The 19386-nt window shown below is 42.8% G+C and overlaps 1 protein-coding gene across 1 annotated transcript; it reads right to left on the bottom strand.

The window, feature by feature from the left end:
• Window positions 1–84: 84 nt before the first annotated feature.
• On the bottom strand, window positions 85–15637 carry LOC138173238 (zinc finger protein 84-like). Its single transcript, XM_069103197.1, is given in 7 exon segments — window positions 85–2862; window positions 2864–5282; window positions 7097–7192; window positions 8058–8184; window positions 11533–11615; window positions 12114–12349; window positions 15318–15637. Coding segments are annotated over 6 exon segments (3294 nt in total). The 5' UTR covers window positions 12325–12349; window positions 15318–15637; the 3' UTR covers window positions 85–2504.
• Window positions 15638–19386: the final 3749 nt, after the last annotated feature.

The raw sequence follows: 19386 nt of genomic DNA, 5'->3' as shown, positions 1-19386 counted from the left end.
GCCACCTAGCCGTCCCTGTTTATGGCAGCCCTTTTCAAACTTTTGGGTCTTAGGACACCCTCTTAAAAATTAGACCCAAAGAGCTTTTTTTATGCAAGTTATAGAGTTTGGTATTTATTATATTAGACATTAAGACTGATAAAAATTTAAAATATGTATTCATTAATTCATTTTAAAATTATAATAATAAATTCATCACATAATTTCATGACAGGTAGCTATGTTTTCCAAAACAAAAAAGTGACAAACTTGACAGTGTTATACATTATTTTTATAAATCCTTGTTATCACCAAGCATGAGCAGCTTCCCAGAGGACTGCTGCTATGAACAACCTTCAAGGTTTTTATTAAAAGCATAGTAAACTCTCCATTTATTCAGTAACAAATTAAGGCAAAACATTCACAAAAAATCAAAATACAGCATTCACCATGTCACAACTCAATGACAACACTAAAATGGCCACATAGTTTTAAACAAAGTACATTCATTTAGTAACTCAGTCATTTAGTAAGTCCTCAATTCAATCCAAAGTACAAAGATTAAAGTTTTAAACAAGGTGCATTCATTTAGTCAATCACAAAGTCCAACCCCTAGGTCACACCTCTCTTAATCTCTTCAATCAAAAAGTCTCCTTCTTAAACAAAGTACATTCATTTAGTCAATCACAAAGTACAAAGAGCAAAAGTTTCCCACCCCTAGGTCACAACTAATGTCATCAGTTAGCATTAAGTACCCAAGGAGAGGTCTTTTCATCTTGACCTGAGGCAGATTCTCAGCTTCCATGGTTCCCCTTCCCAGTTCCTGTTCCTGGGAAGACAAAGCTTAACAAAGACACAATAACATTCATTCACATTGCCAACTTCCTCATCAATTCACTTTCTGCCTGTGAAATCAACCTAGACCCAACAACAAGGTTCGAGGCCTCTATCTAAATGAATATGACAAAGAAACATCAAAACAGACAGACAAAATACCAGCCCCACAGTCATGCCTCTTCAGTTCTCAGCAGCTCCAGGTGGCCCCCAAAAGTCCTGGGCAGCTCCAGCTGGCCCTCAGAAGTCCTCAGTAGCTCCCAGCAGTTCTCCCTGGCCTTTCTCAGCTTGGGCTTTTCCCTATACACAGCACCAGCTCCTCCCTGTTGAACCCCCTCTCATCACATCAATAAGTCCATCCTACTGGGTGATTCACAAGTTAACACTTAACCCGAAACCAAGTGCTAATTACCTGTTATCTTGCCAATACAGGGGGATCTTCACATTCCATTACCATTATACTGGTCTGACTGTGCCCCTTTCTGTATCTTCTTCAGTGCAATGAATGGATGACAGCCAAAGATGGAGGATGAATCGTGTCTTCCACATCTTGTGTAGAGATGCAGAATGAAATGTCTGTTTTCAGACATGACCAAAGTGCTGAACTGTTTAGCTCGACTATGCATATATGTTAAAATAGGCTTTTTGGGAGGCAGTGGGGTAAGGGAAGAGATTTAAGAGATAAGCAGAAGATGGTTACTGACAGTGAGGCTGAAGAAGAAAAGAACATCAACAAAATATGTATTTTTTTAAATACACGAGTGGAAAAGCTGGCAAGCACAGCATCTGTGCCTTCACAGAAGTCACTGACAAAAATATTCAAGCAGTGTGGGAGCCTGGAGCACTCTCTTGCAGGCTTTTCAATCTAACACTGAGTCACTGATGATGACTCTTCGGAGTTGGTAATTCTATCAGTTTTGGAGACATTTAATTTTACAACTATCTAGTCTACACTGCTCTATTTTTTCCACAAAAAGATTTTATTAAGTAACTTCATTATAAGTTAAATGATACCTACAACATTCCCTTAACATCAGTCAATCAATAAGCATTTAAGTGCCTACTATGTGCCAGACACTATGCTAAGCACTGCATACAAAGGTTAAAAAAAAATGCACATACCCTGCTCTTGAGGAGCTCACAGTCTAATAGGGTGAAACAATACATAAACAACAAGCTATAGACTAGTTTAGTAACCCCATCAATCAATAAAGGAAATGGGCTAAGTCTATTATAGTATGTTCTTTTAAAATAATTTTAAAAAATTAATTTTCATGTTTTCATATGGCCTTCACCCCTTTCTAACCAGGGAGCTATCTCTTACAACAAAGAATGACCGTGAGAAGGTAGGAAGTAGTTTTAACAAAATCACCATAATCTAGCAAATCGGATAGGAAACACAAGGTTATCTCTCCCTAGTCTTTCCATCTCTGGGGAAAAAAAAGACAAATGCATTTCCCATTCCCTGCAATCAAGCTGGGTCATTAAAATTACACTGCATTTAATTTTTGTTGTTGTTGTTTATAACACTGTAATTATTGTATATACCGTACATTTGGTTCTTACTTCACCCAGAATCAGTTCATGTCATCTTCTGTTTCTTTGAATTCTTTACCATTTCTTATAGCACAGCAGTATTTTTATTATCTGTATAACACAATATATTTAGCCATTCCCTAATCAATGGACAGCTACTTTGGGACAGCCTGTTCTTGATGAAGGAATTTATTACATTCAAAATATTTTGATCCAGTATGAGTTCTCTGATGTCTAATAAGATGGCCCCTCTGGCTGAAGCCTTTACTACATTCATTGCACTCAAAAGCTTTCTCTCCAGTATGGATTCTCTGGTGATAAATAAGCAGCCCCCTCTTGCTGAAGGCTTTGCCACACTCATTACATTCAAAGGGTTTTTCTCCAGTATGAATTATCTGATGACTTTTGAGTATTTTACTTTCACTGAAGGCTTTCCCACATTCATTACATTCAAAGGGTTTCATTCCTGTGTGAGTTCTCTGATGGGTGATAAGGACTGCCTTCTGAAACATTTTCCACTACACTCAAAAGTTTTTTTCCAGTATGAATTCTCTGATGATAAATGAGCTTTCCCCTCTGGCTAAAGGCTTTCCCACATTCATTACATGCAAAGGGTTTCTCTCCAGTATGAGTTCTCTGATGGGTCATCAGGTTTGCCCTCCGACTGAAACATTTTCCACATTCACTACACTGAAAAGGTTTTTCTCCAGTATGAATCCTCTGATGACGAATGAGCTGTTCCCTCTGGCCAAAGGCTTTTCCACATTCATTACATTCAAAGGGTTTCACTCCAGTATGAGTTCTCTGATGCCTAAGAAGATTGGCCTTCTGGCTAAAGACTTTCCCACATTCATTACATTCAAAATGTTTCTCTCCAGTATGAATTCTCTGGTTTTTGAGAATTTTACTTTCCCAGAAGGACTTTCCACATTCATTATATTCAAAGGGTTTCATTCCAGTATGAATTCTCTGATGGATTTTGAGTACTTGACTTTCCCAGAAGGACTTTCCACATTCATTACATTCAAAGGGTTTCACTCCAGTATGAAATTTCTTATGTTTAGTCAAGGTATCCTTGTTACGAAAGCCTTTCCCACATTCACTACATTCAAAAGGCTTCTCTCCAGTATGAATTCTCTGATGATAAATGAGGTGTCCTCTCTGACGGAAAGCTTTCTGGCATTCACTACATTCAAAGGGTTTCACTCCAGTATGAATTCTCTGATGCCTAACAAGATAGGCCCTCTGGCTAAAGCCTTTCCCACACTCATTACATTCAAAAGGTTTCTCTCCAGTATGAATTCTCTGATGGATTTTGAGTACTCGACTTTGACAGAAGGACTTTCCACATTCACTACATACAAAGGGTTTCACTCCAGTATGAATTCTCTGATGCCTAACAAGATAGGCCCTCTGGCTAAAGCCTTTCCCACACTCATTACATTCAAAAGGTTTCTCTCCAGTATGAATTCTCTGATGGATTTTGAGTACTCGACTTTCACAGAAGGACTTTCCACATTCACTACATTCAAAATTCTCTCCAGTATGAATTTTCTGATGATAAATGAGGTGTCCTCTCTGACTGAAAGCTTTCTGGCATTCATTACATTCAAAGGGTTTCACTCCAGTATGATTTCTCTGATGTCTAATAAGATGGCTCTTCTGGCTGAAGCCTTTACCACATTCATTGCATTCAAAAGGTTTCTCTCCAGTATGGATTCTCTGATGGCGTTTCAATACTCGACTCTCAATGAAGGCTTTCCCACATTCATTACATGCAAAGGGCTTCTCTCCAGTATGAGTTTTCTGATGGGTAATCAGGTTTGCCCTCCGACTGAAACATTTTCCACATTCACTACACTTAAAAGGTTTTTCTCCAGTATGAACTCTCTGATGATAAATGAGCTGTCCGCTCTGGCTAAAGGCTTTCCCACATTCATTACATGCAAAGGGTTTCTCTCCAGTATGAGTTCTCTGATGGGTCATCAGGTTTGCCCTCCGACTGAAACATTTTCCACATTCACTACACTCAAAAGGTTTTTCTCCAGTATGAATTCTCTGATGATAAATGAGCTGTTCCCTCTGGCTAAAGGCTTTCCCACATTCATTACATTCAAAGGGTTTCACTCCCGTATGAGTTCTCTGATGCCTAAGAAGATTGGCCTTCTGGTTAAAGGCTTTCCCACATTCATTACATTCAAAATGTTTCTCTCCAGTATGAATTCTCTGATAGCTTTTGAGTGCTTTACTTTCCCTGAAAGACTTTCCACATTCATTACATTCAAAGGGTTTCACTCCAGTATGAAATTTCTTATGTTTAGTCAAGATTTCCTTGTGACTAAAGCCTTTCCCATATTGATTACATTCATGTTTTTCTCCAGTATCAATTCTCTGATATCTAGTGATATTTTGTCTTCTGCCAAAGGCTTTTCCACATTCATTGTGTTCATGTAACCTTTCTCTAGTATGAATTCTATGAAATTTAATTAGGTCTGAGTGGTAACTGAAGGGCTTTCTGCACAAGCTACATTTACCCAAGTTTTTCTTTAAGGAGGATCTATTACACACATTCAGGTCAGGAAAATCCCTGGTGCTCTTTCCAAGTGTCTTATATTTGTGGAAACATTTCTCTACACATCCCTTCCACAATGCACCTAACACTGACCCTAGACTAAAATTTCTCCCCAGTGTATTACCCTGAGACACACTCCCTTTATTAACATTTGTTCTAGAAGTTACTGCTACTTGTCTGAACTGTCTCTCCTGGCCACACTCCAGTTTCTCTACATTAACATCATCTTCTCTAGCTTCTCGAATCTTTGAACACTGGACAGGAGCCTCTGACAATATTTTCTTGGATGATTCTTCCACACAAATAGCCTGTATCAGAAAGGAGTCTTTGCTTGTAATCCTGCTCTCCTCAATAAAGGAATCTGAAACAAAGGGGGAAAAGTCACTAAGATATTGTTTGTTATGTTGAAAAGAGCTTTTATAGAAAGTTTTAGTTTCTGTTCCTTCCATCAAGAAGAAAACTATTCAATCTGGACCAGGTAGAAGACACACTGTTTAAAGGAAATTAAGCCAGACAGGTGAGGAGATAATAACAGAGCATTAAGTGCCCAGACTCAATCAAATGAATTAAGAACCTGTAGATGTCATTAAAAATACATCAACTGGGTGGCTAGGTGCTACAGTTAATAGAGCACTGGCCCTGGATTCAGGAGGATGTGAGTTCAAATCCAGCCTCAGACACTTAACACTTACCAGTCATATGACCTTGGGCAAGTCACTTAGCCCCAATTTCCCTGCCCTCCTCCCTCCAAAAAGCACAAAGGAAAAATACATCAATGAAAAAATTGAATTATCCTCTGCAGAATAGAAAGCCACTGAGGAAGGGATAAGCAAAATCTAGAGAAAAGGTATAAAGATTGCAAAGAATAGATAAAACTATCCCTACTTGCTGATGACATGATGGTTTACTTAGAAAACTCTAGGAAATCAACAAAGAAACCAACTCCAGTAGTTACCTAGTAGTTAATAGCTTTGGCAAAGGTACAGTCTACTCAATAAATCCACAAAAATCAACAGCATTTCTGTGTGAATAAGAACATAACCCAAGAGACAACAAGAGAAAGGGAAATCATACTCAAAACAACTGTAAAAAGCATAAAAAATTTGGGAACCAATGCACAACATCCAAAAAGAAATTAACAGAAAGGGAAGTACCAGTCAAAAAGAGCACAAATGGCATAAAATTTCTGAAAGTCAGGGGCATAGTTGAGACTCAGATCAAATTTTTTTTTTAAGCAATAGGAGTTAAGCAACTTGCTCAAGGTTACACGGCCAGTTATTTCTAGGTGTGGTGCTAAGTGTCGGAGCCCGGATTTGATCCCCAGGTCATCCCAACACTGGAGCTGGTGCTCTTACTTGCTGAGCCACCTGGCTGCCCCTTCAGATCAAATTTTAAAACACCTTGTAACAAAATAAAGAATGCCTTTTAGCTGACTGGAAGGATAGACATTATTCATTGTTGGGCTGAGCCAACATAATAAAAATGATGGTACTATCTAAACAAATGTACAAATTAGGAGTTCCTTCAATCAATTTACCAAGGACATATGGGCCCTTTATTTCTATCTTTTTTGAGGCATAGGCCTAGAAGTGGGTTCTCTAGGCTAAAGTATATGGACATTTGGACATTTTTCTTGGTTATCTAGGGAAAGAGGCATACTAATAACCTGTTGCTGGAGCTATGAATTGGTCCAATCATTCTGGAAAGCAATTTAGAATTGTGCCCACAAAGTAACTAAAATGTCTATCCCCTTTAGGCATATACCTCAAAGAGGCCAAAGACAGAAAGAAATATCACATATATACCAAAATACCCTTAACAGCAGTTTTGTAGAGACAGAGAGCTGGAAACAAAGTGGATGGATATGTATAGGGATGTGTGTGTGTGTGTGTGTGTGTGTACACGTACATAAATGCTTTAGTTGATGGTTACTCAATTTTAAATGTCTGTTAAAAACAACAAAAACTAAGGAACATACATCTCTTTTCTGATAAAGGACATATGAGGAGAAAAAGAGAAATCAGCAAAATCCTATGCCCAAGTGAAGGATGCACCTCATGCTAGCCTGCCAAAGATCTTTGCCCCAGGTCCTGAAGCCTCTGAGAAGGTCTTATCTTGCAAAGGAGAAGATACATAAAGGACTCTCATCTACTTGTTTTTCACTTACTTACTCACCTGGACAGGAGCATCTCAGGATTCCTCCCTCAGGCCTCCATGGGGCTTCTCCTCTTTCCAACAGAGAGATCACATCCAGTTTGGAAACAGGAAGCCCTATTTATAAGGAGACAAGTGGAAAAGTGCTGGGGACAGGGAGCATTCTGCAAATTCCCTCTAGTCCCAGAAAATAGGGCAGCTGGGTAGCACAGAAGGTAGACAAGGCGACCTCTAAAGCATGCACCATTTTGCAATGCAAGGGAAGGTAGGTCACAGATCTCGTTTGGATCAGAAAGAAAACAAGTTCATTGACCACTCCCAATGCTAAGAGGATCAGACTTCTCCATCTATCTCAGCAAGGATTTGGCTCTCTCAAGCAATTAATCGTCAGACATCCATTAAGCGTGTATCATGTATGTGCCAGGCACCATGCTAGATACTTCAGATAAGAAAAAGAAAATCCCTCCTGGCCACCGTGAGACACGACAGGCAAACATCACAAAGATGTCACCAGAGAAAGAAGCAGGGGAGAATCTCAAGGAAGGGGGTAAGCAGAGGTCCAGGAAGCAGGTGGTCTCCTTGGGGAGACAGGAGGTAAGAAGGCAGGGTCAACATTTCAGAGAGGAAACGAGGTGGAGCTACACTACAGAGATAGAAGGCTTAGAGAGACATCCCTGCTGGCCTCCTGGGGCTTCCAGCCTAGGGTAGAGTAAAATCCACGTAGAAATTGCTGAAGAAAAGGGAAGGAAGAAGTATCCCAATTCCCCTGAGATTTGGCAGAAATCTCTGACCTGAGGGTCCAGGGAGCAGAAAAGCTGCAGCCTTGGGGCCGGCACAAGGAAGTTTTGGGATTGCCATTTATAGCATGGGAAGACCTTTCTCCTGGGAACACAGGACAGAACCACTCTCCTATTGGCCATAAAGGATTAGGACTCTCCCGAAGGGATAAGCAGCCACTGAGTCACAGGGCAGCTCTCCTTACCCAAGAAGACCAGATTCTCATAGTTCTCCAATATCACGTCCCTGTATAGTGTTCTCTGGGCAGGATCCAGGTATGTCCACTCCTCCTGGGTGAAGTCCACAGCCACATCCTTAAACGTCACTGATTCCTGAGTCAAACACATTCCTGCTTAACCAGAGGCCACTGCCCCAAATCTTTACTGCCTCACCTCATTTTGTCCTAGACTCTCACGGACAGCTTCTCTTCATTGATCACATTCATCCTGAAAAGTTCTTTCACAAGTTAAATCTCAAGAAAATCATGTCCTTTACTCCTAAAGTCTCAAACCAGGATCCATCTTATAGCTTATACACAACCCTAACATCAGCAATCACCCTCCAAATAGCTATGTAAAATACCCTCTCCACTGTTTACTGATACCTTCTGGGCAGATGGTCTCAGGGGAAACCTGTTCTACACTTGACCTGTCAAGCTTAGCAACGTCTCTATTTCCAAATGTCAATGGCCCTTTGCTCTCTCTCATAGAGAGATCACTGTTTCTCCACTATACTGTGGAAACTGGGAACAAGATGGTGTCCAAGTCTAAATATGAAGACCTGCTCCATTCTCTCTAACACTCACCTCCATGGATCGGTAACCTTCTCAATGATGGCACTTTTTCCAATGGCAAACGAAGATTATAACCTATCCATGCTTTCTTGGACCATGTGCTTCCAGAAAACACCCAACAGACTCGTGCAAGGGGCCTTTCTCTATGTCTCTCCCTACTGAGGTGTACATGCAGCCTGGGGCCAGCCATCTTTTATCCCTTATTCTCCCTATGGGGCAAGGCCACCTAAACTTTCAGTTATACTTAAAAAAAAGGCAAGATTTTCATTGGTATCTTTTGTTGCCATTGCCTAGATTTCCTGTCCTATGCTTCTTCCAATCTCAAGGACTGTCCCTTGTAATAAAGTTGATTTTTTTAATAGAGGAAGAGAAGAATCCCACAAACCTGATCAATGCATTGAAAAATCAGAGCTTATGTGCAACGCTCTACATTCACGTGACCCTCTTCTTCTACCTCTGCTTTGACACCAGGATGGTCTGTGCAGTTTCATGACACTCAGGTCTCGACTGCTTTGTGGTGGTTCTTTCCATTTACTCTGTTGCTGTCATTGCTTATGTTGCTTCTCAAGCTCTACGCATTTCATTTTGCATCAGTTCATATAAGCTTTTCTCTTCTTCTCTGTATTCAGCATCTCCACTGTTTCTAATAACACAGTCATATCCCATTACACATTCCCCAATCAATAAGCAGTTTTGTTTCCAGTTCTTTGCTATCACAAAAAGTGCTGCTGTAAGTATTTTGGTAGCTATCAGGACTTCCTCATTTATTATATTTTTAGGATATGCCAGTAGTGGTGAAATCTTTGGACCAAAGGGTGTAGACAATTATTTGCATGATTTCACATTGCTTTCCAGAGTGGTTGTCCTAATTCACAGAAAACTAATAATGCATTCGTGTGCCTACTTTTTTTTTTTGGTTTTCTGGTGGGAAGGCAGGGCAATTGGGGTTAAGTGACTTGCCCAAGGTCACACAGCTAGTAAGTGTTAAGTGTCTGAGGCTGGATTTGAACTCAGGTCCTCCTGACTCTAGGGCCGGTGCTCTATTCACTGCGCCACCTAGCGGCCCCTATGTGCCTATCTTTTGACAACCTCTCCAACACTATCTAGGCTCATCTTTGGTAATCTTTGCCAATTTTCCAGGTGTGAAGAAAAACTTCAGGGTTGTTTTGATGTGCATTTCTCTGGCTCTTAGTCATGTGGGGCTCCCTTTAATTTGATAACAGACTGAGATCCTTGTTTTTAGAACTATTTCTTCATTTCCTTTGACTACCTATCTCTTATCTCTTGGAGAATAGCTTTTGGTCTCATACATTTCTACTAATTGTCTGTATATCTTGGACACCAAACCCTTCTCTGAAAATTTTAATAAAGTTTTTTTTCTGAGTCAACCACTTCCCTTTTTACTGAAGATGCATTAATTTTGTTTGTGCAAAAATTTTCATATAATCAGAATTATCTGTTTATTTTTTTTAACAGCTTCTATCCCTAGAATTTGGTTAAGAATTAAACTCCTAACAGAAAGTTTTCAAAGGAAAAAATCAAAATTACTAATAGTAACAGGGGCAACTAGAAGGCACAGTGGATAGAACATCAGCTCTGGAGTCAGGAGGAGCTGAGTTCAAATTTGGCCTCAGACTTGTTAAGTGACCCTGGCCAAGCTACTTAACCCTGGCTGCTTCAACTCTTTATCTACAAAATGAGCTGGAGAAGGAAATGGTATCTTTGCCAAGAAAACACCAAATGGGGTCATGGAGGATTAGACACAACTGAAAACAACTCCACAAACAACAACAGTGACATAAAAAAGGCTCTAAGTCACTACTGATCAGAGAAATGGAAATGAAAACAACTCTGAGGTACCACCTCACACCTATCACATTGGCTAAGATGACAGAAAAAGAAAATGACAAATGCAGGTAAACAGTTTACACTAATGTATTGTTGTGTTGGTGGAGTTGTGAACTGGTCCAACCATTCTGGAGAATAATATGGAATTATGCCCAAAGGGCTAAAAACTATGCGTACACTTTGACCCAGCAATACCACTAACCCAAAAAGTATCTGTATCCCAAAGATATCAAAGGAAAAGGAAAAGGACATATAGTTACAAAAATATCTATAGCAGTTCTTTTTGTGGTGGCAAAGAATTTGAAACTAAGGAGGTGTCTATCAATTGAGAAATGGTAGAACAAATTATGGTATCTGAATGTATGGAATACTCTTGTGCTAAAAGAAATGGTTTCAGAGAAACCTGGAAAGCCTTGTGTGAACAGATACAAAGTGAAGTGAGGAGAAGGAAGAGAGCATTGTTCACAGAAATGGCACCATTGTAATGCTAATCAACTGTGAAAGACTGAGTAACTGATCCACACAATGACCCACTACAGTTCCAAAAGATTTAGGATGAAAAAGGCTCTCCACCTCCAGATGGAGAAGTGATGGGCTCAGAGTACAAATGCAAGCATATTTAGTTCACTTTAAAAAAACAAACACCACAGTTAATGCAAAAATTTGTTTTGCATACTATACAAATTTGTAATAGGTTTTATTTTTCTTGCCTTCTCAATGGGAGGGGGAGAGGAGAGGGAGAGAATTTGGAACCAAAAATAAAATAAAATTGAATTTTCAAAAAAAAAAAAAGCATAGACCTTGATTTTAGAATCTGCCAGTATCAATTATGGAAATATTCTAATTGTCATGATCCATACATCAGTGTCATCTCTCAGAACTGCCAGAGGCTTCAAGGGAAGACTTCAAGGCTCAGATCCCTAAAGAAGACTGGAAGGAAAGGGTGCCACCGACAAAAGGAAGACATGTATTGATACACTGAGAACTGATGTGGCATGCAATGTGACCCAGGAGAAAGAGAAAGAAAACTTGAATTCACCTGAAACCTGGCTGTGAGGAACCCAAAAGTCACTCCCTCTTCATCCTCCATGCTGCTGTCTTGGTGAAGATCAGGGCCTTGAGCTGGACCAGGAGAAAGTAGTCATGGGGAGACCAACTCTAACCCAAGTGCCTACACAAACCCCCATGAGCACCCTAGACTTCTTCACCCAAGCTCGTCTTCACTGTCACTCCCACAGTCTAGATCAGCCCTCTATGGACCTGAGCTGCCATCCACTGCTAAACAAAATCATGATAACATTTTTTGGACTAAATGTCTCCTAAGTTCATTCTACCTTCAACTAAGCCTTCACTCTGTCAGTCCTTTCCTTCAGGCATAGCACAGAGTAGGCACTTAATAAATCCTTGTTAAATTAATAGACTAGCTCAGAGGTCAGAAAATGCTAAAGTATCTGAAGAAGATAACGATCTATCCTAAAGGGGAGCAAAGCCAGGAGAAGAAATAAAAGTTGGAGCAGGCAGCTGTAACTGTCCCTTCCCAAGATAGCGGCTTTCCCACCTCTCCCCACCCCCACCACCCCAGACAAGATTCTACTCCCCCAACACTTCTGGAATTCTCACCTCTTCTCAAGCATTGAGTACAAGGCCATGTGATTACCCATCCAGTCCTCTCTGGCCAGTCAGGATGACTGCCAGTTGTTCTACCACCAACAAGCAGTTCCAGGGGCTGCCTTTTCACCTCAGGTGCTGTCCTGGAACTCTGATTAAAGGTTTCAGGACAGGAACCTTCTACTGGGCTGGAGACATTTTCCTGGGAGACATCATCTACCATCTTCACCTTCTAGCCACGCTGGGACCTGGGAACTCAAAAGCAAGATCACTTCAACCGGTCCCTTCACTCTGGGGCTCGAGCATCTGAGAACCATGTCTCTGGTGCTATAGGCTGGTGACCACCTAGGATCCTCTCCAATAAAATCAGGGTTTGCGAAACAAGGATGTCCAATGCTACCACTTCTATCTGACCTAGCACAAGGAATGCGGCCTAGAGCAACAAGGCAAGAGAAAGAAAGTGAGGGAAAGAAGAAACAAAATGATCACTTTTTGCAGATGATATGATGGCATACTTAGAGAACCCTAGAGAGTCAACTAAAAAATAATTGAAAAAATAACTTCAGCAAAATTGCAGGATATAAAAGAAATCTATACAAATGATTAGAATTTCTATACAGTATAAATAAAACCCAGTAGGAAGAGAAATTCCATTTAAAATTACTACAGAATGTATAAAATACTTGAGAATCTACCTACAAAGTACACACAAGAATTATATAAATGTAACTACAAACTACTGCTTATAGAAATACAGACCTAAATAACTGGAATTGTAATTGCTCATGGGTCTGATGAGTCAATATGATAAAACTACCTAAATCAATTCACTTACTCAATGTCATACTAACCAAACTATTAAAGAATTACTTTATAGAAGTAGAAAAAAATAAGAAAAGTTATATTGTGGTCAAAAAGGTCAAGAAACATAAGGAAATAATGAAAATGTGGGAAAGAAGGAAGCTTAGCAGGACCAGATGTCAAACTATCTTACAAAGCAGTAATTCTCAAAACAATGTGCACTGTTTAAAAATTAGTGGAATAGATGAGGTAACACAATGTGTACTTTTTGACAAACACAAAGACCCCAGCTACTAACATAAGACTCACTATTTGACAAAACTGCTGGGAAAATCAGATAGTAGTATGGCAGAAATTGGATTTAGATGGGACACCTTACTTTGTATACCAAGAAGAAATGCATATGTGACTTAGATAGGAAAGGTTATATAGTAAAGAAGTTAGAGAAAGGTGGAAAATATCATCAGCTCTGTGGATAGAAGAAAAGTTCAAAACCAAACAAGGAATAGAATCACAGAAGATAAAATGGATAATTCTGATTGCATATTCCATTTGAAAACAAACCCCAAAACCTTTTTAGAAAGAATTTTATTAAGTCACTTGACAGAGGAGGGTGGGCCAGAAAATGGGGCATCTCCATCTCATCATATTGTCATGAAGACAATGTCAATGAAGAAAGGGACATGACAAATGTTGGAGGGGCTGGACAACTGTTGGTGGACTTTTGAGATGAATACAAACATCGTGGAAAGCAATTGAGAATTATACAGAGAGTTACTAAAAAGTGACCCTTTAACGTTGCTGTGCCACTGTGAGGACTCCACCCCAAAGAGATTAGTGAAAGATGAAAAAGTCACATAGGCACAAAATTACTGATAACACTTCTTTTTGTGGTGGCAAAAAACAAACTAACTCGGAAACTAAAAGGCACCATCACCTGAGGAATAGCTGAACCCGTTGTGGTACATGTGTGTGAGGGAGTATCATTGCTATAATAAATGAGAAATGCAATGATTTCAAAGAGACATCGCATGAATAGATGCCAGCCCGCGAATTGGGCAGTGAGCTAAACCAACAGAACGACTTTCACCAAAACATTAATATTACAAAAGCAATATGAAGACTTTTATAGATGAAGAATGAATTTAGCAGAAGCAGGAAAACCCTTTCTATAACAGCACCAACTCTGCAAAGCCAGCTTGGAGCTGTTAAGAACTGTGCCTGTCTGCAAGTGCCAAGGACCCCCAAGAGCCATGCCGGGTGGTAAGGGGGCAGAATGAAGGATGCATTTTTGAGCCTGGCCAATGAGGGAGTTTGTTTTGTTTTCCAATAGAATGGGAGGTGAGTGGAAAGGAAAACTGATTTCTCTTCATTAAAAAAATCTTAATAAAAAAATAAATATAATGAAGCACGATCCAATCATCTTACTCTCAAGAAAATCTTACTATACTGACTGCAAATAAGTTTTTGTACTATTAATAAAAATTTAAAAATAAATTCTTATTTCATCTATTAAGTTTTCATTTGGGGTGTGTGTTGCAGCGTAAGCGGTCCTCTAGCACAGTAGTACAAGCGTATGGCCCACACACAGACGCTGACGGGGGTGGAAGGGGGGAAGGGGCAGAGGCCAGTGCAGGGGGCCCGACCTCACAGCCCTGCTGCTCCACCCGAGCCCCGCGTGGCAACGAGCTTCACTCACTCATGAAAGAGTCAAGAAAAGCCTAGTGACCTTCCCGGGAGACAAAGTAGGGCCGGCTCCGGGAGGCTGGGGGGGCAGCATCACCGAGGTCCGCCCGCCGCACTGGGAGGGGCTGCTCTGCGCGCGCCCCCCACCGCAGGAGGGCGCACCCGGGCACCGAGATGACACCCAGTGGTCCATCCCAGTCACCAAGGGCCTCATCCGTGACCTGCGCACTCGGACCCGGAACTGACCCGGATCGTCTTAGAAATTAACACACTGAATCAGAACTCCAGGTGCTCAGCCCCGCCCCGCAGCTCATCCCGGAGGGGCGCTATCACTCCCGAGAAGGGGCCCACCTTCCTCCTCACCAACTTGATGCCCTGGGGGCGTCACCCTGGGGGGCGCCCCCTCCCAGCCCCACCCGGACCCTCGCTCCCGGAGCTGCGGCCGGACACTGCGTGGGGCACTGGGGCTTCCCATGCAGGGCGGGGAGGCTGGGGGCCGGACCCGCGGGAGCTGGGATGGGGAGGAAGGGGTCAGGATGCTCCCAGAGGTCTGGCAGGGCCAGCCTGGAAAGGGCATTGAACGCCACCCCAAACCACGCTCCGGCGGATCCTGGAAGGGTCGAGCCCCTCAGCAGGTGACACCCCTAAGGACGCTGGGGAGCGCAGCAGGAAGGATTCCCACGCACGCCCTGAGGCCCGCACCAGGGGGTCCTCCCCCCCACCCCTCACCTTGAGGCGCTCAGTCCGCTCCAGCTCCGAGAGCGGGTACAAGAAGCCGCGGGTGTAGACACGGGCCTCTCCCAGGAGCACGGGCCCACGCCAGTGGAGACACAGGAGGGGAAGGAGTGTCTAGGCCAGAGGAGGAAGGAGGGCTTCCAGGGCTTGGGGAGAGACCAGGAGGCTGCGAGAGGTCGGGGCCCTCCAGCACAGCAGAAGAACTCCTCAGACGCGCACACGCGCGCACACACTGCCTAGCGCGGGCGAGTTTGGGTGGGGGCGGCGCCAGCGCACTCCCTCCCACCTCCCTCCCCGCCTCGGACCCGCGCCGCCAGCAGCCCAGCGCTCACCTGGCCGACTGTGAGGCCCCAGCCCTCGGAGCCCCGGAAGCATCATTCCCACTGCATTCTGGGAAATGTAGGCCGAACCGGGAAAGGGGCCGGGCGCGCCCTGCGCAGGCGCGGCTCTGGACCCGCCTCCTCCAAGCCTGAGTCTCTGCGCCTTTGCCCGGGGGCGGGGCGAGCCTGGCATCCCCTCTGGAACATGTCACTTTGGCCTTGACCGCGCCCTTGCTCTGCCCCGTCCAGGGCCTGTTTACGTGGGTCAGGTGCATGGGTACCCAGGGAGGCGTGCCCACACAGGAGTCATGCGCGTGTATTGTGCCTGTAGCCATGGACTGCAGACGTGCGCACACGTGCAGTCTGCGCCCCCACTCTGTCTTTTCCCCTTGGTTTTAATCCCAGCTCCCTTGACCTCCGGAATATCACATTCCAAGCCCTTCGATCCCTCAGTGTAGAAGCTGCCAGATCCTGGGTTATCCTGAGTGTGTTTCCCCAACATTCAAATTGTTTCTTTCTGGCTACTTGTAATATTCTCTCCTTAATCTGGGAATTCTGGAACCTGGCTATAACATTCTGAGGAGTTTTCTTTTGGGGATCTTTTTCAGGGGGTGATGGGTGGATTCTTTCAACCTCTATTTTGCCCTCTGGTACTAAAACATCAGGGCAGTTTTCCTTGGAAATTTCTTGGAGGATGATTTCTAGGTTCTTTTTTTGATCGTGACTTTCAGGTAGTCCAATAATTTTTAAATGATCTCTCCTACATCTATCTTCCAGATCAGTGGTTTTTCCAATGAGATATTTCACATTGCCCTCTATTTTTTCATTTGTTTAGATCTGTTTAATAGTATCTTGATTTCTCATAAAGTCACTAATTCTGAAGGAATGATTCTCCTCATTGAGCTTTTGAGATTCTTTTTTCCATCTAGCAAATTCATCTTTTTAAGGCATTCTTCTCCTCATTGCCTTTTTGAGCCTCTTTTGCCATTTAAGTTAGTCTATTTTTTAAGGTATGATTTTCCTCAGTCAGGCTGTTGACTCTCATTTCATAATTTTATTGCATCGTTCTCATTTCTCTTCCCAGTTTTTCCTCTTATTTGCTTTGATTTGAAAATCTCTTATTTGATTTTCAAAATCCTCTGTGGCCTGTAACCAGCTTGTATTTTTCTTTGAAGCTTTTGGTGCAGGAGTTCTGATTTCACTGTGTGCTAAGCATTGGTGTGGAGGCGTGCAGCCCAGGGACCGTTTGACATCCCTGCAGATTAGAGGACCCTGCTCTACACCTGAAAGAGGGTGAGTGTAGCAGCAAGCACCCCAAGCGTCCTCAGGGTTTGCCGCCACCACAGGTTCTTAGATCTGCTTTGTTAAAGGAAAGCAACTCAAAATGGGTTAACAAGCTTACTTTAATCGGTCAGACATATATCGTTTACCTTGTTCAGGGGAAAAAGGTCAGCACCCCGAACTTCAAAGTATACAGGCAGAATTATCAAGACAGAAACAGATCAAGTAGACAGCTTTCCAAACTGTCCAGCCATTACATCCATACCAAATCAACATCTGGGTTTTTCAAAGCCAGGGGAGCTCCGGACAACGGCTTCCCAGAATCCATATCAAATCACAGAACACTTCTCAAAGTGAGCCCCCAAAACAAAGCCACACATCAGAGCTTATATAGCCTTCTCCTGGCTCAGAGAATGTAACAACCTTTTGGACCCACTGGCCAATCAAGAAGTATCTACTGAAAAACAAGCCTCCCACCCCAGGCTCCAGGTGCACTTTAGCCTAGGGGCAGGGAAGATCTTTAAAATTTACATTCCCATTACAGTGAGAGACTCATGAGGGCTGAATCTGCTCCTGTTCTCATGGAACATTCTTCCCCTGCTAGGGCCAGGTAGATCTCCCAGCAGGAACCATCAGATCTTCCTTTGAAAGTTCCATTTCACTCCAATATGAAAACCAAAACGACCGAAGTCATTCCTTTCCTGCATTTTCTGGGTGTCATATAGACTACCTGGTCCCGAATGATCTCAGGATGGGCATGGGCAGCTCAGAGCTCCAGCTGACCTTGTTTCCAGTGATGCCTCAGACCATGATGGCCACTTAGCTGAGACATCCCCCATGTCCGTGGGAGCCCATAGAGCAAGCTGCTGTGGCCATTCAACAATAAGAGATAGGTGGGAAAATGCATCAGAGTCTGAAGAAAACCCACCAACGGTCACTTCTTGGATTGGAATTTTGGCATCCAAGGTCACCAGTTGGGAGATTGTCCTCTTGCATTGGGACAAGCTACCTGAAGGGTAATAGCCTCTTAGCCACCTTATTACTGGTAGGGAGTTCATGTGCCGAGTAACCTCTGTCAAATATATATTCACCACAACATAGAAACATGGAGGTAGAAATCTTAGGTTTTCATATTATGCTCAAGGATAGGTTCAGGCCTCCTAGAAAACTGGAATTCCTATTAGAGATGCAAGCCCTCTTCTAGGCAGATGAGGTCAGAGAGACAGAGAAGGCACTCATTTACACGTGGTGATCTTGTACCACATGATCTCTTAGGCCAAGAAGGTTAATGAGAAGACAGATCCATAATCCCACACTTCCTGCAATGCCCTAAAATTGACAGATTTATACCCTAAGGAAACAAGCTGCATCAAACAAACTTTATAGGTAAATTAAGTCAAGTGACTGATTAAATAAAACTGCATTTCGAGGATTGCTGATGAGCTGATTGAGGAAAAGGATTTACATGTCACTGAGGAGTCAGGAACAGAAGAGTTTCTTCTTATCAGAGGAATATGCAGGGCTCCTTTCACAGCCCTTGGCACAGGACTTGGTCAGGGGAAGTTAATACAAAGATGGACTTTTAGTTAACCAAGGAGGAATGTCTCTGAGTCTCGAATAATAAAAGGAAAATCAAAAATTCCCATTGCATTCCTGATGACCTTGACCCACAAGAGGATCAGTGACCTGGCATGAAATGGCATTGCTTTCTTCATCATGGCCTTGACCTTCCTGGTGCTGCTGCTCATAGTCAACTCTTTATATTGTGATGACCATTTCAGATCATGTGAACCCCAATAAGGGCCAAAGCCTGAACTAATCAACCAGACATAGACCAGATGAGGCTGACCAGGAGCATTCTTCCTGTTTGTAACCACTGAAGGACAGGATGCCTGGGACTAGATATTGCCTTGAATAGTGGGACTGATGGGGTGCTTGGGTTCCTGTGCTTGAACCCCAGTTTGTAAAATCACATATCTCCCTAACCGCAAAACACTGTCTCAGGCAGTTTCTCTCTAGCTCAAGGGCAGCATGCCCTAGGAAAAGACTTCTCTCTCTTCCTGATACAGTGGCCAGCTGTACTTATAGAATTTAGTAGTTTGAATACTGTGTCCTGGTTGAAGCAGCTGTGTTCTGGGTCATACCTATGATGTATGTTCTAGACTCAGTCATATGTATACTCCCTAGCTCATTATACACATCCTGAATCTCGAGCTAGCTTGGGACACACTAAACTCCCAACATCCATCTTGTCAAACACGCCAGTGATGGGTGGCAGCTTGTTCAGCCCCGACTTAGCTGACTTAGTGACTTTTCAAGCCTAAAACCACACCTCCAGGCAGCCCCCCCCCCCCCCCCCCCCCCCCTGGGCTATTTCCCAGTGAATTCTGGGCAATATACCTGTGCAGTAGATATTAAAAGTGCAAATGACCACTCCTTAACTCCTCCCTAATCCCGCCCTG

The sequence above is a fragment of the Petaurus breviceps genome, unplaced genomic scaffold (genome assembly GCF_028583685.1).
Source record: "Petaurus breviceps papuanus isolate PSGF00001 unplaced genomic scaffold, PetGlider_PUasm1.0 567, whole genome shotgun sequence".
Lineage (NCBI taxonomy): Eukaryota > Metazoa > Chordata > Mammalia > Diprotodontia > Petauridae > Petaurus > Petaurus breviceps.
This window is presented reverse-complemented; position numbering and strand designations above follow the sequence as displayed.